Source organism: Scyliorhinus torazame, chromosome 12 (genome assembly GCF_047496885.1).
Source record: "Scyliorhinus torazame isolate Kashiwa2021f chromosome 12, sScyTor2.1, whole genome shotgun sequence".
In the NCBI taxonomy this organism is placed as follows: domain Eukaryota; kingdom Metazoa; phylum Chordata; class Chondrichthyes; order Carcharhiniformes; family Scyliorhinidae; genus Scyliorhinus; species Scyliorhinus torazame.
Window position 1 is genome coordinate 58,186,569 of NC_092718.1, and position 23,753 is coordinate 58,210,321.

Genomic DNA, 23,753 nt, shown 5'->3' on the forward strand with positions numbered 1-23,753 from the left:
CGGTTTTATTGATGTGAAAATTCGGAAGAGGCACAGTTTCAAAACCATTTCAGATCCGGTTACATGCTTTGATTGTGGTATCCAATAGCTTAAACCATTTCCTATTCTGTTACATTATTTCATTGTGGCATCATACTACTTAATAACTCTATAAGAGAATTTATCTTTCTGCCATTTCTGTGCTTTGAAACCAAATTGCTTTCATACATAAGTTGGTGAACCACTTATTGAAAATCAAAGAAAATCCACACAATTTAGTAAAGAGCAGAGAAAGACAGCATTTCTGAGGGATAACATTTTTAATATTTAATCTGAATAATTTCACTGCTTGTCCTATTTTGTTGCATTGCCTTGTAAAACTTTCTGATTACTCATTATCTAAGCAAGTGCTGAAATCATAGCCGTATTCACTGTGTAGCAATGGCGTTTAAAACTCCCAACCAGCCCTACTGCACCTTTCATAACCCCCTGGCTATTTCTACAGTGTCTGTAGCTAAATACTGTATTGGCATTTCAGATTGTGTGATCTTAAAAAAAGCAAATTCACTGCATCCTCTTAAGATTAGGTTTATTAGAAACCAGTTCTGTTGATTTACTGTGGGCTTTTTTCCTATATGAACACCAAAATATTCACATAAGAGTTTCCTAATGGGAAGGATGATCCAAGCTTGTCAAGCAGCAGGACGATTTTTCCTTCTTCTTCCGAGATCATTCGCTAATGAGTATGATTGTCCACCTAAGAAAGTCTGCATTACTGATCATGGGTTCTGTGGGTTCCTGCATGATCCTGGAGCCGCATCTCTGATCGCACACTTGCCATGTATTTCCGGGAGGTGGGATCAGTCCTTGGCCTCTAGATTGCTGATATTCCTTTCTCCAGGCTCCTTATCCGGACCTCCTCCTTGCTTTGGGTGTCCTCGAAGAATTGTGTTCCTTCAATCAGGAGGTTCCTCCATGTAGGTGTCTGCTGAGTGAAGGTGTCCTAAGCATTGACATTGGTGTTGCATTTCTTGAGGTAAGCCTTCAGGGCGTCTTTGAAGCGTTTCTTTTGTTCGTTGTCCACCTCTTGTTTGGGAGACTTCCTTGAACTGGGCAAAGAAGATTTGCTTGGCAGACAGGACTCTGACATCCTAAGCACATGGCTGCCAGCCAGTGGAGTTGGTTTCTGATGATCATGGCCTCGGATGCTGTGCTCTTGGCTCCTTCAAGGACACTGATGTTAGTATGCCTGTCGTCCTAGCTGATGCAGCAAATCCATCTTGATCAGCTTTGATGATACCTCTCCAGTACCTTGGGGTGGTGTCTTTACGTAGTCCAAGTTTCTCAGCCGTATGCGAGGACAACTGCCTTGTACACGAGGATCTTGGTGTCAGCACGAATGTCACGGTCATCACAGACTCTCTTCCTTGGGCGTCTGAAGGAGGCGCTTGCGGATTAGATATGATGTTGGATCTCCATATGGATGTCAGCCTTAGGGGAGAGTTGGTTCCCAGGTATGGGAAATGGGTTTCTCTGTTGATCTTGATGGAGGTAGAGACCGGATCTTGCCCTGGGGCGGGTTGGTAAAGGATTTGAGTCTTCTTGAGGTTGAGGCTGAGACCGAAGCTTCCGCGAAGGTGTCGAGCATGACTTGGAGCTTCTATTCTGAGAGAGTGGAGAATGGCGATGTCATCTGCATACTTATGTTCCACCAGTGATGGCAGTGTTGTTTTCTTCTTGGATTTTAACTGGTTGAGGTTGAAATGTTCTCCGTCCATCCTGCCGACTATGTCCATTCCACTGGTAGTGACAAGGTGAAGTATGGTGGCAGTGAAGATGGAGAAAAGGGTAGGGGTGATGACATATTCCTGCTTGACTCCCAATCCTGACCTCAAAGGTTTCTGTCTTATTTTCCATCAGTGAGGACTGTCACCGACATGTTGTTGTGGTGGAGTCGGGGGATGTTGATGAATTTCTCTGGACAGCCGGTCTTTGACAGGATCTTCCATAGCACTCCCCAATTGACTGAGTCATGAGCCTTGGTCAGATTGATGAAGGCCATGCAGTGTAGAGTGTTTGATGTTGCTCCTAGCATTTCTCTTGAAGTTGCCGAGCAGAGAAAATTATTTCCACTGTTCCAGGGTTTGGTCGGAAGCCACACTGGCTTTTTGGAAGGATTTCTTCAAAGACTGGGATAAGGCAGCTCGCAAGGATTCGGGCGATGATCTTCCCGGCGATGGAGAGTAGGGAGATTCTTCGGTATTTCCTACAGTCCCCTTTGTCTCCTTTCTTGAAGATGGTGGTGATGACACATTCCTGAGCTCAGCATATTTGAGGGATAATGTTTTTAATATTTAATCTGAATGATATCACTGCTTGTCCCATTTTGTTGCATTGCCTTGTAAAGCTTTCTGATTACTCATTACCTATTGCAGGCATCACTGCCTAAGCAAGCGCCTCCTTGAAGTCATAGCCGTATTCACTGTGCAGCAATGACATTTAAAACTCCCAACCAGCCCTACTGCACCTTTCATAACCCCCTGGCTATTTCTACTGTCTGTAGCTAAATATCGTGTTGGCAGTTCTGACTGTGTGACCCAAAGAAAGCAATTTTTCTGCAGCCTCTTAAGTTTAGGTTGATTGCAAATCAGTTCTGTGGATTTACTGTGGGCTTTTTTCCTATATGAGCTCCAAAATATTCACAAAAGTGTTTCCCAATGGGAAGGATGATCCAAGCTTGTCAAACACCAGGGCGATTATCAGGACAATGGTTAAACTTGAGCATCCCCTCAGGACACTTGGAGATCCTTAAATATCAGCTCTGCTAACCTGTGCTTATACTTTTTATATTTAGAAAAATGGGTACGTGTCCCTATGGGGAGGGAGTATACGGTCTACATTGGGCAGATATAACATTCTGCATGTACAGATTTTATCTGTTTGCTAGAAATAGTGAATAATTACTTTGTCTGGTTATTTACCCAGGAAACTAGTTTGATGGAAAGAGGGATTGATAAACTAATTAAACGTCTAAAGGATAAAACGCCTGGCCTGAATGGATTGCATCCATGCATCATAAAAAAAGTTCGAGGAGAGGTGGCAGAGGCGCCATTTCATATGCATTAGAAAGATGAATAGTGCCAGATGTCCAGCAGACAGCAATTTGATTGCTGTATTCAAGATGGATATGCAGCAAGTCCAGGGAACTGTAGACCAATTAGCTTAACATCAACTGTAGGAAAGATAATGGAATTCTTACTTAAAGATGTAATAAAAAAGCACATAGAAGCTGAAACTAAATTATAAGGTTGTCAGCGCAGATTTCAATAGGGAAGACCATGCTTGATCGATCATATTGTAATCTTTAAAGAAGTAGCAGAAGAAATAGCTGTGGGTAATGCAGGACTTAATAAATTTGTATTTCCAAAAGGTGTTCAATAAAGTACTGCAGAGTAGACTCATGACAAAGGTCAGAACATGTGGAATGGAGGAGCAAGGAGCACAATGGATAGCAAACAGGCAACAAAATAAAAGCAGCGATCAGGACTTAAGGGTACTTATTCAGACTGGCAGAATGTGAGAAGAAGTGTTGCACAGGGATCAGTACTCAGACCACTACTCAGCATTTACATCAACTATTTGTACTTGGGGCTGGAAGTTCAATTTCACGTTTTGTGGTTGATGTAGGTTAAGGATGGCGACAAAGTAAAGGAAGAAATTAATAAACATGCGGAATGAATGCGTATTTGGAACATGAACTTCACATAGATAAGTGTGAATTTTGAGAGAAAGAATGAATTCATCACATGCCCCTTGGAAAGTAAGGTCCCAATTTTACTTCTCTGAAGTGAATGCATTTTGAATTAGTTAAAATCTGGCCCTTTAAGAAACTTTTAATAAAATAAACTATTTATTTCTAATTGGTGTGGGTGTTGCCTCCTGCGAAAGATTGTGCATAAGTTGCTGATAAAAATTAGACTGCAGCAATTCATTCCTCGTCAGAATATTCCCAAAATTTATCAGTGTCAGGCTCTGACTGAAAATGGCGTATTTCTCACCAGAAACACAGCTGAATTCTTAGACCATATTTTCTGGCGCTTAGTGCACAGAATCTGGGAGCGTAGTTTACGGTGGAGCGGGGCCTGATAGATCCGGCTCCACGGAGATCAAGGCGCCATCTTTAAAGCACCCCCTCCCCATGGACACATAGGATCACCCCCACAAGCATTAGAGCGATCCCCCCACCTCGGAGGTATCAGGGGGGCAATCTTCCCCTGCACTGTCATCAGGACTCTCACCTCTCCTCCCACACGACACAGAAGGGGAACGCTGCCACCATGCCAGAACCCCCTTGGCACTTCCCCCTTCAAGTATCCATTTGACCCTCAACCCGTAGGGCTTCCAGGCTCCTCTCCATCCTTGGCATGGCCATCACGGCTGGTTTTCGATCTTGAAAATCAGTAGTCATCGTGCAGGCGTGGCTTCATGCTGCCGGGGGGGTGGGTGATACTTCATGGGCAGACTCCACGACATAAAGCCGTTTAATTATATTAAAATTTATTCTGGCCATGAACCTGATCACAACACCGGTGTGGGGCGGCACAAATCCTGTTTTGGCCCTCTCGCGTGATTTAGCAGCCATAACAGGATTTGCACGCAGCTAATGGGACCGCAAGATCTCACCCTTCAACTAGAAGAAAGCATATTTCATTGAGTTATTTACATGGGTAATCAAGTTTTAAAATAAAAAGGAAAATCTAGAATTCAGAAGTAAAAAAGGAAACAATGGAAATACTCAAAAGGTTGGGTAGCATCTGGAGGATATAAAGAAACAGGTTGCTGTGGACTCTTTATCAGAATAATATGCACATTAAATGTTCATTTCACAGTTGCTAGCTGACCTGAATATTCCCAGTATTTTCTATTTGCCTGTCTTTTTACTTCCCAGATGCTGACCGACTTGCTATGCGTTTCCAGCATGTTTTTGTTTTATTTCAGGTTTTTATTTATGTTTATTCTTTTTGACAAGTTGAGCAGTTGTCGGTTGCTTCTGTTGCTGCCTTTGGGTTGTGGATCCATATTTCCAAACCAGCAAAGTACTTCTACAATTGATACTATTATATTCTTTCGCTAAACTAATTAAGATATTGGACGGGATTTGCCGGCCTCCCGCCACTTTTTTTTAATGATGAAGAGGCCTGGCAGTACAAAAGAAAATGATCACCAATATCAGAAAGACTTCTGAGATCAGTTTGGATTAATATAAGGTAAAGTGGTCATAGTCCAGTATGACTTTGGGCTGATTTCCCCTTTGAGGTGCAGAGCTGACTGGTGGTGATTTAACCTGAGGATCACCACACCTTAGGTGAGGGGCAAGGTTGAGAAGGCAGGACCTTCATGAATAACCTCAGCTGATATGGGAATTAAACCCACGCTGCTGTCCTTGCTCTGCAACACGAACCAGCTGCCTAGCCAGACCTGGACGCCCTTTGTTTAAGAGGAAGCCCTGCCCCCATTACACACAGATGGGCAAACCCCCCCCTCCATTCACATGCGGAACGGCCTCTTCCCGCCCCCCCCCCCTTCCATGGAGCACCCCAGAAGGGGTCCCCTGGCCATACCAGGGTACAGCACTCTCTCCGCCCCCCCCCCCCCCTCCCCCTCGGGCTGAACGTAACTGCGTGCCTCCAGTGGGTTTCCTTTGCCAGGTTCCTGTTTTTAAAAATTGTTCTAAATCTCAAGTCGGCGAGGAGATCCCAAAGCGAGGGAACAATACGCCGGGGAAGCCCTATAATTAAATGTTATCTACTTAAATAAGCTCTGGAACTTTGTTACGTCAATGGTGGGGCAGGGACAATTGGGCCGCGAGATCTCACCGGCAAACACAGGCACAGAATTCCGGACAATGACCCAGATTTTCGATTCCAGAGTTGGCAGAATCAAGAAAATTCTGAGCTCGGCTTACGCGCCTCAAATAATAAGACCTGAATGGCCAGATTTTCATTCTAAGGGGAAGGGTGCATGCTGGGTCAGGCCACTGCTGCCAGAAACAGAGTGAAGACAGGCCATGAGCTACCAAAGACTGGGTTGGATTGTTTAAAAGGCCCGCCTCAGTCTTCTGGAACTTTGTCCCAATTGGAATTAAAGCAGTCAGGTCTTGCAGCACCTGACTATAAAGAGAAGTCATTGAGGCTAAAATTCCCTCTCTTTCCCCCCGCAACATTTTTTCCGGTGGTGGAGGCGGTTTGCCATTGGCTGCCGGCAGGATGTTTTGGTCCCACCAAAGTCTACAGCGTTTTCATTAGCGCACCCGCACCACTGCTGGGGAACCCACAGCGGGGAGGGTAGGCCATTCAGCCCATTGAGTCTTTGCGAAACAATCCAGTCAGTGCCTTTCCCCCACAATGTCCCTGTAACCCTGCAAGTTTATTTTTTGAGCTAGCTGTGCAACTTCCTTATTCTGGTATACATTTTACATTCTTGACGCATGCCTGACAAGTTATAACCTCTCTTTTCTCTTTAATGCTGTTTACCAACCTGAATTCCACCATTTATATTTCAGCTCCAGCATATTTTTAGTATATTTACACGTGTGCATGCTTAGGCATGTACATTTGTATTTATACTTTTATGGGTGCATTTTTGTGAATGTATGTAATGAATCAATATTCCTGTTAATTCCTGGCTAGTTACGTACTTATTCATAGTTTCAGATCTGCAAACAATCATTACTCCCTAAAATTAGATACAGTATCATAGAGTAATTCTCATGAGATTCTGTTACATACATGTTATTCTTGTGTCACGGATGTTTGTAATGAAACATGGAGCATTTTTAATGCAGCTCTTCTCATTGGTGTTGAAAATGTAAAAACTGCAAGGAAGTTTAAAACTTGGGATAATGTTCAGAAAGGGGTTCATATATACATTTTTTAAATTCTCAAAAGTGGAACTCTGTAGACCTACAAAGAGGGCAACTTCAACTTTGATCTGCTGTAAAACTTTAACATATGGTTTTCATTAAGTGGATGGATCAGCATATTTGAGCATCTGTTTTGTTGTAAAGCCCATCTATTTTCACTTGGATAAATTCAGCGATCCCACACTCAAAATGGAGCATGGTCGCAGAATTGGAACTGAAATGTTGCAGCCCATACATCAACCCATTCCAGCTTCAAGTGTGGCCCACTATGGGAGCACTGAACTTACCCTGATTTATGTTCATTCAAACTCAAGCAGATACAGCTTTTAAATATTTTTATCTTTGCCTTTAATGATAACTGAGAATCTGCTGCACTTGCTGCCTCCCTTTAATCCCCTTTTGTTCTCCACTTACTCACATCCCCTGTATCACCCCCGTACCCCATCCCTGTATCTTCTCCACCCCCACCCTGTGATTTATACTGGGGTACAGCTCAAAGGATACTGAAGGGCCATGGCAACTAAATACAAGAGACAAACCTAAATATAAACCTATAATTTTAATAAGGAATGAGAAAGAATGAGCATGCATTTATACAGTGCTGTTTCTATAAACCTCAGGACATCCCAAAGTGCTTCACTGCCAATGAATTACTTTTTCAAATGCAGCCTCTGTAGTAACAAAAGAAAACAATGATGCACGCAATTTCCATTGGAAACAGCAACGTGATATTGACCAGATAACCTGATTTAGCGATGCTAGTTGAGGAATGGATATTGATCAAACACCAAGAGCCTCTGTCATTCTTGAAATGGTGTGGAGTCTATTGCGTCCATCTGAGTGGTTTGACAAGCCCTCCAGTGTAATGCCTCATCTGAAAAACAGTGCAGCTCTCCCTTAGTACTGCAGTGGCATGTCATCCTAGATTATATGCTTAAATCTCTGGAGTGGGCCCTCAACCTGATTTAGTGGTAAGAATGTTTATCACTGAGCCAAGTCTTACCAGTATTAAAATTACTGTAGGGCACAAGGTTACAGTTTAGGTTAGGCATGTCAAATTTTAATTGATGGAAAACTTTAATTTGCCACTTTCTTTGCTAGAACAGGCATTGATGGTGTTGAGGATAGAAGGGGGGGGGGGGGTTACTTCGGCTATAATAGGAAAATAATGGCAGCAGGATCAGAATCCCTGGATAGGGCGAAGGCCAAATGGGAGGAAGAATTGAGGGAGACTTTGGATGAAGGGCTGTGGTGTGAAATTTTACAGAGCTCCAAACAGGCACAGGGGCAGATGTTCTAGCCTTTGCCTCGCTAGTGGCAAGGAGACGGATCCTATTGGGTTGGAAGTCAGTTTCTCCACCCTCTGCATCAGCATGGCTGAGAGACTTGATGGAGTTTCTAAGCCGAGAGAAAGTTAAATTTAGTTTAAGAGGTAATGAGGAGGGGTTTCATGAGATGTCACCCCTACATATCTCACTCAAGGAATTATCGTCGGTTAGCAGCTAAAGGGGGAGTAGTTAGTTAGTTGATTAATTGTTTTCGGGTTGAGGGAGGGATTGTTTGAATGTTAGTTAAATGTGTAATGTAAATTTTGTAAAACATTTTGAAAAAGATAATAAAATTATTTTTAGAAATTTTAATTGATATTGGAAAAAGCACATAGCCAGTCCAAGAAGAGGGATATGGGTGTTGATGCCATGGGCACATAGAAAATGCTGGTATTTTATTTGATGCAATATGTTGCATTATAGAATCTAAAATGAAAATGAGGATCACAGTTTTAAATTTATACAGGGAATTGGTTTGGTTTTAATTTTACGCCATTTGGGAATGAATTACTTTTTTCAATAATTTAATCTTTTTCCCAATAGTATCAAATAACCCGTAAATGGTAGAAAAAGCTATTAATTATTGTCTTTTTAATTGTTTCATCCAATATGGACCATTTGAACCTGACCCTATTGACTCTGGATTGGACAGGTGGTCCATAAGCAGCAAACATTGAATTCTATATTTTCCTTCCCCTGCACATTCCCTGCCCATTCCCTGCCCATCTTCCCAGCCAATACTAGCACTCTCCTCCCCAGTTCTAACTAGCATTCTAAATCCAGCCACAGAAAAACCTGATACTCGGTGTCTCCCCAGTTCTTTTGTTAATGACTACAGGTCCTCCCTCCCTCACCCAGTTATTGCTCACACTTTATTCCCCCGCCCCACGGTGCTGCATCTGGTTTCTCCCCTCTAGCTCCAAAAAACGGCTTCCAACTTCTCTGTTTTCCCTGTGTGCTACTCCAGATTCTCCTCTCACCTCAGCAGAGTGGTAGAATTAACGTGGTGGGTGGAAGGAGAGTTCAAAAAAGACTGATGGGAGGGAGGAGGATGTCAAAATCGTCTGAGGCATGGGGAAAATAAAATGAGAATTAAAGGAGAGGAAGGAGGGCACAAGGACTTAGTCTATGGGGAGGTGAAGGAGATGTCAGGATTAATGGTGAGGTGAAGGAGCACAGTGCTGGGTTGAAAGAGAGAGTATCAATGAATATTTTCTAGGCTTTAATGCACACTCAGCATTCACCATACTGGCAATTAAAGCAGCTTTCTGTACAAGCAGAAGGGGAAGCCTGTCTAGTGGCTGTTTCATCTCTCTAGGTCAGGGACGATTGAAATTGGTCGCTGCTTCTACTGTCAGCTGAGGCCAACTAACTCAGCCTAGATCAAACCTTGGGTCTTTCTGATCAGTGTGGTTCAGTGTCAAACAATGTAATTTACCCACTGAACCATTCGGGGTTTGAGTTTATATTTTCTTAAGAATATTACTAAGATGACATAATTTGTCCCAGAAAAGTCACTGCATTATTTTTAGAAGTAACAGATTTATTCTGACAACACACAGATCAGCAGATTAGCTCAAGACAGTTAACGTGACCTGGAAGCCACATTTTCCCCTCCAGCAGCTTGCATGTCTTGTGCAGACATCGCTGATGACGCATTTGCTTCCCAGTTCCACACAATAACACCTTGTAGAAGTGGAAGCCAGCACCCTAGGACAGTAACACATAAACACTTTGACACTTTTGTTAGAAATCCCTTATTCATGCTGCTTCAGAAATATCTCTGCTAAAATAGCGAAGAACAGAATTTTGAAAGATGTTTCAGTGTTCCTGTGCTGTGTCCTACCTACCATGTAACTTCAGAGTCAAATGTTTGTTTTCTTAAAAAAATCAACAGGGCACACAGTATTTTGCATTATTTTCTTGTCAGATTTGGTGTTTTCTCACAATCTTGAATTAAAGCAACCATAAATTCTCTGCCGGTAATGAATGCTAAGAAAAGATGTGACATTGTATTTCATGTAACTCAATCTCTTGAATAATGGCTTTTCCTTGAAAAACTCGATCGCACAAAATAGTTTTTCGAACATATGGACATCACTGGCTGGCTTCTTATTACAGTGTAAAGTGAGTTCTGCAATTTTCACTGAGGTCAGCGTTAAAAACAATGAATTTGAGGGCAGCTCGGGTTTTACTAAATTACTAACCTTGCTCAGCTTCATGTTCAGACTCAGCAGTATAGCCTGTCTCATTTTTTGTGAACTAAATACGTCCTTGAGGCAGATGGAGCTGGAACTACTGAAACTAACAGCAAAATGCTGAAAATGCACGGCATATCTAACAAGGGGAAAATCTGAAATGTTATCTTGTCTGTTTCTTTTCAGACATTGCTGGAGCTGCTGTTATCTCCTGACTTTATTTTTATTTCTAATGTGGGAATGAATAAGAGCTCTTATAAATGTAGTTCACTCAAATCTTGCAGTAATTGCACTGTCCTTGAAATGGAAAATAGAGGAATCCATGCTATTTTGCAAACTTATATACAAAATATATTTTGCATTCTAAATGATTAAGAAATGACTGCAAATTAGCTGATAAATAAATGAAACACTGTGGAAATGGTACATCAACATTAATGAACTTTGTTAAACTTAGTGCAGAAATATCATACTTGCAAAAAGCAATATCATGATGTTAAAAGAAATAAGTGTTTGGAGTGCAGTTGTATTTGAAGCATTGGATTTGAAAGCACCGAAGGAGGCTATTCGCCCATATTGTCCAGCGGCTCTGTGCTGGCAATCCAAAACTAATCCCACTGTCCTACACTCTTCGCTATAGCCCAATATCTGTTTCAAATATTTATCCAGATTTCACTTTAAGATGTCATGCTCCCCAATCTTTCCAATCCCTGTGACAAGGTTTGTGTGCTGCAAAAGCTTTGTGTAGTAATATTTGTCATTTCTACTCTCCTAAAGATAATGGCAAACACATTAAACAACAAATTCTTTTTATATTGCACCTTTAATGTCATAAAATATTCCAAGGTACTTCACAGGAACATTATAAAACAAAATATAGTGCTGAACTACATATATTGGTATAAGGATGGCTAAAAGTTTGGTAAAAGAGGTGCGTTTCAAGAAGCGTCTTAGAAGAAAGAGAGGTGCAGTGAGTGAAATCCAGAGTTTAGTGCCATGGCAGCTGAAGGTAGGGCCACCAATGGTGGAGCGTTTAAAATTCGGATGCTCAAGAAACCGGAATTAAGAGGATTAACAATATCTCGGAGGGTTGTGGGCTGGAGGAGATTGCATTGATAGAGAGGGGTGAGGTCATGGAGGAGTTTTGTCACACGGATACAAATTTTAAAATTAATTGTTACTTGTCTGGGACCCAATGTAGGTCACTGAGCACAGAGGTGATAAGTGACTGGGATTTGGAGTGAGCTAAGACATGAGCAGTGGAGTTTGGATGACCTCCAGTTACAGAGGGTAGAATGTGGGAGACCAGCCAGGACTGGATGGGAGTAGTTAAGTCTGGAGGTAACACGGTAGCATTATGGATAACGCAATTGCTTCACAGCTCCAGGGTCCCAGGTTCGATTCCGGCTTGGGTCACTGTCTGTGCGGAGTCTGCACATCCTCCCCGTGTGTGCGTGGGTTTCCTCCGGGTGCTCCGGTTTCCTCCCACAGTCCAAAGATGTGCAGGTTAGGTGGATTGGCCATGATAAATTGCCCTTAGTATCCAAAATTGCCCTTAGTGTCGGGTGGGGTTGCTGGGTTATGGGGATAGGGTGGAGGTGTTGACCTTGGGTAGGGGTGCTCTTTCCAAGAGCCGGTGCAGACTCGATGGGCCGAATGGCCTCCTTCTGCACTGTAAATTCTATGAATTAAATTTGTAACAAAGGCATGAATCGAAACTGAAAACTCCAACCCAACATCTCTAAAACTCTATATCATAACAAAGCCATCAAGAGACCACATAATGTCGTCTTTAGCTGTTAATGAAGTACAATGGAGCCCTATCCCAAGTGCGTGAGTATAATTTTGGTCAGAAATTTGAATTTTAAACGTCACCTAGAAAAGGTAAAACCAAGAATTTTCCTCATCTGAAAACTGATGAGCGTAACAAGGTCTTGATGAGTTCAACTTCAAGCACCCAGTCAAGATTGAATTTTACTGCATGCACACGGGTCATTCGGCCCAACAGGACTACGCCACTCCACCCACGGCCTGATATACTCAGCTGTTGAATATTGTACATCCCTAATCTGGGGTGGGTGGGGTGTTACAACGTACATCTCCAGATTGTTAGCTTCACTCTGCAATTAGTATTCTAACTGGAACATTAAAATGAACACCCATTCAATAGTGCCCACTATGGCACCTATATACCCCCCAAACAAAATAGGATGCCGCTAATACTGTCACAAGTGGTCACATTCAATCCTCATTCAACACTGGAATGACTTCTGATATAATGTCCCAGACAAACATCTGATCACCATCGTCAGAAGAGAACTTTCAAACTTCAACCTGTCCTGGAAGCAATGGTGCACGTTTCAGAATGTCGCGTGGCACAGCACATTGTAAATCAGTGAGTCAGCTGTGCCTCAGATGCACGTGAACCCACTTGCAAAGCTTGACTTGCCATTCTGGATTTCATTATTTGAATTTGAATGATCACTTCTTTTGCAGTTAGAAATAATAGTGGTAGTCCTAACCTCACTGCCCAATCTTTTAGTGATAGACCTCCTGTTAGTGACTTCTCAAACAGAGGAGAGGTTCCTTCACTATCCATGCTATTAAACACTTTTATTATTTTATGGTAGTGAAGTGGTTATGTTGCAGCTTACTCGTCCCAGGGGCTGGTTAAGCACAGGGCTAAAGAGCTGGCTTTTAAAGCAGACCAAGGCAGGCCAGCAGCAGGGTTCAATTCCCGTACCAGCCTCCCAGAACAGGCGCCGGAATGTGGCAACTAGGGGCTTTTCATAGTAACTTCATTTGAAGCCTACTTGTGACAATAAGCGATTTTCATTTTTCATTTCATCCAGATGCTTGGACTAAATATTTCAGTGTGCATATGTTCAAATCTCGCCATAGTAATTTAGGATTTTGATTTAAAAATTAATACGGAAATAGAGAGTTGCTAAAAGTGCTGATGCAGTTGTCAGATTGTTGTAAAGATCCAAATGGTTCATTAATTTTTTTGGGAAATAATCTCTCATCCTTATCCAATCTGGTCTATATATGGCTCTTGTTCACACTAACGATATAACTTCTCTAAAGTGGCCTAGTAAGACATTCAGTTGCATTTAACTGTTGGGGAAGGACAATAAATGCCAACCTTGGCAGCAAAACCACAACCTGATGATGAATATTTAATCTGCAGTAGAAATAAATGTGATTCGGCAGTCGGTGGCTATAACAGAGGTAGAATTTAATTGTTGAGGGACTGCTTACTCAAATTTTAACTGATAAGATGCAACTGTAGCTTTCCTAAAATTTGGGCCTTAAGGTATGTTGCATACAGTAATAAATAGAACATATAGAACATAGAAAATACAGCACAGAACAGGCCCTTCGGCCCACGATGTTGTGCCGAACCTTTGTAATCTTGAGCTTTTGAAGACGGGGACATCCAAAGTGATTAAGTTGAGGTTAATTTGCTTTTTTCAGGGAAGATAAAACTGATTATGGTTTAGCACAGCAGCTGTAAATTGTTACTTTTTACTACAATCTACAATAATTTAGAAAATATTGTATAATAAAAATATGGAATATCCAATCATTTGAATTCAGCAACATAATCGCAAAGCAAAGTAGGAATTTGGTCCTTAAAATATTGAATTATCGGCTGATTTGAAATAAGCAGGTTTGTTTTAATTGCATTAGATATACTATCCAAAGACAAAGCCAAGTTTGACTAGTTGTTTTTGGAATTGAAAATGTAACCATCAGGTGTAAAGAGTTTTAGGGCCTGGGTTTAAAATCATCGATTGTGTCCTTATTTTGTATAATAATTTATGGTTATCAAATCAATCTCAGTATGGGAAGTAAAGCTGGTTCTGCACTACAGATTAAGGAGTTGGAGATGCAAAACTGAGGAGCTGCTCTGCCCCCATTGGCAGGAAGCTACAATTGCAGTGTGACAAGTTTATTTATTAATTTTTTTAAATTTAGAGTACCCAATTATATTTTTTCCAATTAAGAGGCAATCTAGCGTGGCCAATCTACCTACCTTGCACATCTTTGGGTTGTGGAGGTGAGACCAACGTACACATGGGGAGAATGTGCAAACTCCACACTGACAGTGACCCGAGGCCGAGATTGAACCCGGGTCTTTGGCGCCGTGAGGTGGCAGTGCTAACCAGTGCACCACTGGCTGACCTAGTGTGACAAGTTTTTGCAGACATGCAGTGTAGAAGCAGAAATATATAATCAAAGAAGTTGACACAAAACTGTGACAATATAATGACAGGAACTTTGTAGATAGGAAATACGTACAGGTGTAAGATTTTTATTTACTCTAAAACAAAGCCGAGCAGGGAATTATTCTATCAAAGAAAAGAACAAGTTTGTAGGTTTAGTAATATGTTCATTATCTGAGGCATGATGTGATAATTTATCTCAATATCAAGGCAATTGAAAATACTGTCCATACACATGAGTGAGGACTCCTCTACAAGAATGGCTTAAAACACAGGGACCAAAAGTGCTGAAATAGATTATCATAGAATTTACAGTGCAGAAGGAGGCCATTTGGCCCATCGAGTCTGCACCGGCTCTTGGAAAGAGCACCCGACCCAAGATCAACACCTCCACCCTATCCCCATAATCCAGTAACCCCACCCAACACTAAGGGCAATTTTGGACACTAAGGGCAATTTATCATGGCCAATCCACCTAACCTGCACATCTTTGGGCTGTGGGAGGAAACCGGAGCACCCGGAGGAAACCCACGCACACACAGGGAGGATGTGCAGACTCCACACAGACAGTGACCCAAGCCGGAATTGAACCTGGGACCCTGGAGCTGTGAAGCAATTGTGCTAACCACCATGCTACCGTGCTGCCCAAAACTGGATAAACGTTTTTCAAAATAATATTGGTCATCACAAAATGAAAGCATGCTGAGAATGATGAGTGATTCCTCGTCACAGAGTGAATGAAATAAACTTCATTGTGAATGTAACTCAATTGTGGAAAAGTAATAAGGCTGGATAATTTCATCATAAATGAATTTTGTTTGCATTCTTGAAATAAATCTATGTGAGGACTGAGGACCAAATCTTATTTAAACAATAAACCTAGTTAAATCCATCACGCAGTGCAGGACTGAGCCACATGAACGCGAAGGCCTAAAGTTTTGATTTCTAGTTTATGATCTGTTAGATAACCTCAACCAAAGCAGCAGAAGGAATACGATTGACCATCAATAACAAGGCAGGCATATGGGGCTATCAACTAGTTTCCTAATATTGGCCACTGCCTATTGAACTCTCTGCTAGAAATTGTGCTTTTATGGACCATGACTAAAAGCAAGGTTTGTTGGGTCTTGATGACTCCCATAGCTGAATTGTTGCCCAACCCTTAAACCCCTCTCTCTCGTAAAGAATGGGCCACACAAACGTGATACTGGGGATTGTCGGCACCAGTACCTTCAGGAAAGGAGAAATTAAGAGAGGCAAAAACAACAGCTGAACCATCGCATGGAACTAATTCATCTTGGAGAGCAGGGCCCTTGACTGGCAGGATAAATGCATTTTTTTTTCAGTCTTGCTATGCTTTCACAAATTCTGTACTGCTAAACAGAAGCAGATGTACGGTGACATATGCCCCTCCGGCACTGCCCTGAGTTCTCAGAGGCAGAAAAGGGTTTTGTTTTACAGTGAATCTTGCCGTTGGTTTCACTGCCATCTGTGTTCTTTAAATTAGACATCTCACTAGCTTAGATTCCCAACCAGGTGTAAGGGCTTGCCTGTGCTGGTGCAGTAATTATGATTTTTGACTGTTGCATGAGTGTTGGGTCATGCTATTAGCATCATAAATCCTAAGTGGCATTCCAGTCCAGTGGCTTGAAGGCTAAAGTTAATAAAAAAAAGTAATCTTGTCATAATTGACTCCTGCAAAAGCTGCCTTTATGTTCTACAGAAGTCATCAAGATTTCCTGTCAGTGTGGTTTCTTAGTTGTTGAACGGATACTTCTATCAAAGGGTTTAGTGAACAAAGCAGCTAATGTCTAACTTTGTAAAGCTCAGCTAAAGTAGTGCTTTTTACTCCCAAACAGTTAAAATATTTATTTTATATCTGAGAAATGTCGATATTCCCAGTAAATTCTGGAGTATATTTCTCATCCTTGGCAGTGCAATTAGGGACCGTTCTGTAATAAACACTGAATGTTCCCAGCACTGATGGGCTACAGTTGTGAAGAGAAAAGGAGGATTTATGAGTTTTATTTTCACAGGGACTGAGCTAGTCAAAGAATGGTCTGATTGTTACATAGAAGTTCACTGCACTAAAACAGGCCATTTGGCCCAACGGCTTTAAGCTGGAATTTATGCTCTTCCCTGTGTTCTTCTCATCTTACTTCATCTAACCGTCTGGAATATCCTGCTATTCCTTTCTTCCTCATTTAACTCCCCCTTCAATACATCTTGATTCTGTGATCCTATTCACCTCAACCGCTCTACGCTGCAAAATCATTTCTGCTGAATCCCAATATATTAGTAACTATCTTATATTTATGCATTATGCGTTTTGCATTTGTCCACAAGTGGGAACTCCTTCCCTACCTTCTTATTAATGAAGGCTTTAAAGGGATGGTGTGGTTCCATTGATCAGTCAGCCAATAACAAGACATTCAAATTTAAAAATTATGTTGAAGTTAGAAAAAAACTATTTGCACCAAGGTGATTGGAATGTGTCATTCCCTGTTGTAAGCTGTCATTGAAGCAGAGTCCATGATTTTCTTTGAAAGACAATTGGACAGTTGCTGAAAATTTTGCCTTGGTGTTCCGTGAGGAAGCCAAAGTGTGAGATCGAGTAGGATGGCTTATGTGGAAAAAAGCAGTATTGTGGACCTGATGGCCTGAATGGCTTGTATTTCAAGAAATTTTAAAGCAAGCTGTGGTTCTACTTTCCAATTAGTCCGCACTGCTTAGTTTCTGTGCCGGCGACCTACATACTAATATGATCATAGTATTTACCACTAGCTGGTTGAAACCCAGGTTATAAATCTATCAATCATCTTTATTATTGGGTTCTGGAAAGAGAGTTTCACTGTTGGTACCCCTTTTTAAAAAAATAATCAGTTTTAAAAGGATTAGAATTAATCATAACAAATGCTTTCCCATGTCTTTTCTTCCAAACAATGAGCACTGATGATATAAGGAGAATGGTGTGATGGAGTTGATGATCCCTGATTGCATAAATCGACTGAATTATCTTCTGCAAAACTCGTGCTGAAGGATATAGGGTCACGGTCAATATCTGTTATTAAATCAGTCTCTCACATTTAATCAATTAGTCCTCCAAATGTTGTTGTTGGCGTTAAGTTTTGTGCTTAAATAATATTGGGCGACATCTTCTGGTCTACCCCCCGTCACAGGTTTCCCAACAGCGTAGAGTGGATTCAATGGGAAATCCCATTGACAGCGGTGGGACCAGAATATCCAACGACGGGCCGTCTCCCACAAGGTGGCCAGAGAATCTCGCCCATTGTTTGAAAAATTTCAAGCTATTGACTGAATAGAAATGGTGTTTAGGAATGTAACCTCTATCCGCCCAGCGGCTGTAAATCACACTGGAGAATGATAAGTACTAAAGAGTATCATATTCGATGGACATTTTGATGGGACTGCATTTATTTTAAATGAGTTAATACTCCGCTTTAAAAAAAAGACAAATTTCAGACAAAATGCATTAATCGGTTATTCCACAGCATAGTTTCAAGACTTGCATACCTTAGATGGGGGTGAACCCCCTGTTCAGAATCCCTGCTGGATGTTCAATGAATATCTTTCGAAACAGAACCTATTGAAACAAAATGACAAAAAAGGACCGTGATTATAAGAAGAACAAAAGCCACCAATAAAAAGGGTGCTAGAAAATTAGAATATTGAACTGAAGTTGCAGAAAAAATATGCCTGGCCTTTTAAGAGCTTTTTCCACGCTTCCTAATTAACCACTGCAGACAGGCAATCAGAGCACATGGTGCAATCCCATCCAGAACCAATAGAAAATTACATATGCTTTGTTTAAATTAATTTGAGTATTGCAGCTTCGCTTTGGCACAACTTTACATGCAACAACCAAAGGACTGAATTCTGCACAGACTGGGGGAACTTGCAAGAGGTCTTCACTTGCTGTTTTCCCAATTCTTGTTGCTTGTTTCGTAAAAAAGGATTGGCCCTTGGAAAATGTGCCCTAGAATATTTTATATTTCTTGAGCTTGGTACATTCCAATTATTTGTGAGGTCCAGAGCTTCAATACTTGACCCCCGGTCTATTGATTAGCTGGCAGACCTGCTCCCAGGCGTTTGCCAATTCTGTCTGGAGCGAGGAAGTGCATGGGGATAGCCTGTAACATCTCCACACTGACTCTTCTCTCCCTACTGTATTGAGGGGAAGCACTTTGTCATTCAGTCGTTCTCCAATTACCCAGCTCAGTTGAGAGACTGGCTGGCCTTGACCCAAATTCCTGCTCTTCGCAGCACAGCCTAATGAACTGTGTAACAAAAATTGCCTCTTCCCACTTAGCAGGTAGCTGATAGCTGAATGACAAGGTTATCAAGAGACAGTCCCTGCATTTGAATTATTTATATTATTCAGTTTCATTATTTGCAATACAAATGATGGGTAAAACATGAATACAGTTTACCAAAAGTTGTAGCACTAATAATGTGAGATACACAAGTAAAAGCTTTGCGAGATTCATTATGAAAACTTTGCCATCTCATCTTACTGATATCCCAAAATATTATCTGACACTTATATGCATAGGAAGCTTGCAAGAAAATAATCTGTGTTGTTAAGTTACCTCCTATGATCATGAAATAAGCGGATGAGCTAATCACCTGTAAGTTTCTCTAACTTATAAGTTTATGTTCTGAAGTTAGGAGGAAGCTCAACACAGCAACAACTAATGGAACCTATAATTCAATGGAATGTCCAAGAGTACGACTCCAAGCCCCATTAGCAGATATTAGTTCAGGTGAACAAAAGCTTGGTCAAACAGGTAAACAAAGGAAATTACAGCACAGGAACAGGCCCTTCGGCCCTCCCAGCCTGCGCCGATCCAGATCCTTTATCTAAACCTGTCTTCTACTTTCCAAAGATCTATTTCCCTCAAGACATTGCTTGACCAGGACGCAATGTAGTTCAACTAGTATAGGGTTGATAGGGGAATGGAACCTGATTAGAATATGACACCAGCAGCTGAAGTATTGCAAATGACAGCAATTGTAAGCCTAGAGTCTGAATCCAGCGATCTGCTGGGATAAAAGTCTCCCCCCTCTGAGCTGGTTAAAGTGAGTTTAGCCAGCAAGGAAACCCGTTTGAAGGGAGCTGCAGGTCAGGGACATGTCTTCAACATCATAGCCCCACTCCTTTGACCAGTAGGATTTATCATTAAATTGACAGTTTACCCAGAGGTGACACAAAGATAGTTTGTGTGAGAAATTAAGAATTTCAGATATCCATAGAATCCCTGGAGTGCAGAAGGAGGCCATTTGGCCCATCAAGTCTGCACCTGCCGTCTGAAAGAGCACCTTATCTAGGTCCACTCCCCCACCCCATCCCCATAACCCACAATCCCACCCTAACCTGCACATCTTTGGACACAAGGGTCAATTTTAGCAAGACTAATCCACAGTACTGTGTACTGCTCTGAATTTGGAATTAAAGTTTGTAGTTGAAGACGAGGAGTTTTGCATCTTTTAATAATAATCTTTATTATTGTCACAAGTAGGCTTATTTTAACACTGCAATGAAGTTACTGTGAAAATCCCCCCGTCGCCGCACTCCGGCATCTGTTCGGGTACACACAGGGCGAATTCAGAATATCCAATTCACCTAACAAGTATGTCTTTCGGGACTTGTGGGAGGAAACCAGAGCACCCAGAGGAAACCCACGTAGACACAGGGAAAACGTGCAGACTCTGCACAGACGGTGACCAAGTGGGAATCAAACCTGGGACCTGGCGCTGTGAAGCAGCAGTACTAACCACTGCTACCATGCCGCCCATTTTCCCTGCCCATCTTTTCCCTGCCTGTGTCCCATGGGTGGAAGGTATTTCATTCTGCAACACTCGTATTTGGCTCTTAATGGCTCAAAAATCGCTCTACTTTTATATACTTACCATTCTGGTCATCTGATGATTATACAGTGAATTATTGGAGAAGGACATGCTGATCTGAAATATTTTGATTAAATAAACAAAATTTTGTTCTTCTGTGCGTAGCTGTATTTTTCCCCGTACCCCAGCCCAGAATTCTTTTTAGTGGTTAGGTTCAACTGCATTGTAACGGTTGCTGTTCCTTTTGTGATGCAGGTAATGCCCAGTGATCCCTACTGGGTTCCCACAACAGAAGAAGAGTACTTGCATTTTGGAGAGAAGGCTGATACAGTAAACCAGGCACACAAGTACATGAATATTGTGCGCAGACGGAAAGGGCTGTATGTGGAAGAGAAGATTGTCGAGCATGCTGAAAAGCAGAGAACACTCAGCAAAAATAAATAATTGCTTCAGAATACAAACTATTCAACTATGTTTGTTCATGTGTGGAGAATAGTCAAAAATTGAAGATGACATTGAAAACTTGCATAATTGAGTTTGCAGGAAATATTAGTATGTTACTTTAATATGATTACCTTCAAACTCAAATCAAAACTTATGTATTCTAATTCCCTGTACAGGTTGAGTACAAAATGCCATCAGCCAAAGTTAAAGACAGACTAAAATATGATATTTATGTGATAAGACTTCTTAATGAATGAAAACACGCCACAGTTACTTGAAACTGAAACTGCTGCGGCAACTGAACTCAGGCATTTGTGTGGCACCCTCTGCAGTTTATAGATTGATCTGGCCTGTTTTGAATTCCTTCCAACGAGCCTAAGAGTTGCAAGCGGAAAAAGGCACCCCTAATTCTGAATCGGACAATCAAGGTTGAAATTTTAAGAATGTTTCACTTACTAAAGTCCTCCTGTGGTCCAGTCTTACCAAGTTAAAATTAATACTAATGAATGCGCATTTCAAAACGATATGATAGGAAGAAATGGAACAGGTGGTTTAGCCACACTACCACTATTGGTCTATATTAGAGGTGTCAGTAAAGGTTAAACTGTGATGATGCTGATGTGCTCTTGAGCATAGCAGTGCATCACTCTGATTGCTGCAACAGATTTAGTTATTTCCAAGAAAATTTTAACCCCCTTAAGGCCTTATGGGTGGGTCTACCTGCTGTAAATATCGTAATCTAATTGTGTTTATTTTTAATTCTTATTAGTGCCATCACTGATTTTGCTTATAGTGAGTGGAGGGGAATATGAAAAGTAGCCTTGAAAGGAATGAATTATTATACATACTTACTCCAGCTTTGTATGTATTAGGTTCAAATCTAAGATTCTTTGGTCACATTTTTCTGCCTTAGCCCAAAGCACATGATGAAAATTATAACCTTTTACGAGCGCCCTGATTGGTTTAAGATTTCACTTCCTTTATTTATTTATTTTTTTTAAATGAATTTAGAGTACCCAATTCAGTTTTTCCAATTAAGGGGCAATTTAGCGTGGCCAATCCACCTACCCTGCACATCTTATCGGTTGTGGGGGCGAAACCCACGCAAACACAGGGAAAATGTGCAAACTCCACACAGACAGTGACCCAGAGCCAGGATCGAACCTTGAACCTCGGCGCTGTGAGGCAGCAGGGCTAACCCACTGCGCCACCGTGCTGCCCCACTTCCTTTGTTTAACATCACATGACAGTTGTATAATCTACTGCTGATAGTGAGCGATTTTGCACAAAAACTGGTAGAATTATCCAAATTGAGCAAGGCAGATAACAGCAAATTAGGAATGCAGTGCTAAAAAATTGAGTTGTCAATTATTTGAATTAAATGCAGACTGTGGTTGCCTCAACGCAAAAGCAAATTACTGCACATTCTGGAAATCAAATTAAAACATAAATGCTAGAAACACTCAGCTGGTCCAGCTGGCAGCATCTATAGAAAAAGAAACAGGTTGATGACTTTTTAAAATCGGAATTTACCTGAAACATTGGCGCCTTTTCCCTCCACAGATGCTGCCAGGTCTTCTGAACATTTCCAGCATTTTCTGTAATGATCTCAGGCCTGGTATCCATTAACAGACATGTAACATTAGCTCTGATCAATAATTTGTGATGCAGAAAGCTGTTTCAGTTCTCCCTGTATTGTGAAATCTGATTAAACATTGATTCTCTAAAGTGAAATGCTGCTTAAGGTCACATTTTTACGGCCATCGTTTTGTGTAAAGGGGCTTTTGCATGTCCCTCAATCAATAATTGGGCAAGAGACAACCAGCTTAACAGTTACATGCACCCAATGTCAGCCAGCTTGATTCCGGTTTCTTGCCCTCTTGGCAATGAATGGGTCTCCAACATGGGGAAAAGGAGGAGGAGAAGGAGGTGAAAACCGAAGAAAAATAGTACTGATGCATTTTTTGAAATCCAAATACTTGCAAATCAAAACAAAAAATTGGCTGTGAATGAGGGGTTAAACAGAGTGACTTGGCTTATCTTTTGTGAAATGCTACATTGATAAAGTTATTTTTTACATCAATCACAATGCATCAAAATATCTTCTAAAAATCTTACATCCGTATATATTTCCTGTCTACAAAACGTTACTTCCTGTTACCACATTTTTATCTCACTTTTTTGCATTAAAAATTCCTCTACATTATAATGGAAATTGTGTGAACTCCACATTAAAGAAAATAGATGTACTTTTTATTGGCGATTTTTGTCGCAAAAAAAAAGATATACTTTTTATTGGAGATTTTTGTCGCAAAAAAAACCTGTGAATTTTTCATTGGGTTTCTGGTATTTCTTATCATTCAAAACCGCGCTAGTTTCATCTTTTCAGTCATCAGTTTGCAGTTATAACAGTGTATTCTGGATGGAGATTTCAGTTACTATGCTGATTATATCTAAACAGCTGCAACAACATTCAAAGAGCTTGACACTATCCAGGGCAGAGCAGCACTCTTTATCAGCATCCCAACCATTGACATAAAAATCCATTTTCTGCATCATTGATGCACTATAGCTGCAGCATGTCTTCTCCACAGGATGCGCTGCAGAAACTCGCCAAAGCTTCACCGTGGCACCATATCAGTGACCTCCACCACTCCGAACCGCCGGCAGGGGAGGCACATGAAAGCACATACATCTTCAAGTCACACACCACCCTGACTTGGACTTGTATCGCTGTTCCTGCATCGTTGCTGAGTCAAAATCCTAGAAATAAGTAGCTAGCAAC

At 41.3% G+C, this 23,753-nt stretch overlaps 1 protein-coding gene across 3 annotated transcripts in view; it reads left to right on the top strand.

Annotated features, from left to right (window-relative positions):
* Positions 1-22,702, top strand: part of efl1 (elongation factor like GTPase 1) — a 450,668-nt gene extending 427,966 nt beyond the window's left edge. For all 3 annotated transcript variants that reach the window (XM_072468746.1, XM_072468749.1, XM_072468748.1), the window contains exon 20: positions 20,780-22,702. In XM_072468746.1, the coding sequence (XP_072324847.1) occupies positions 20,780-20,968 (189 nt within the window). In that variant the 3' untranslated portion in view covers positions 20,969-22,702. The remainder of the gene's footprint in view (positions 1-20,779) is intronic.
* Positions 22,703-23,753: the final 1,051 nt, after the last annotated feature.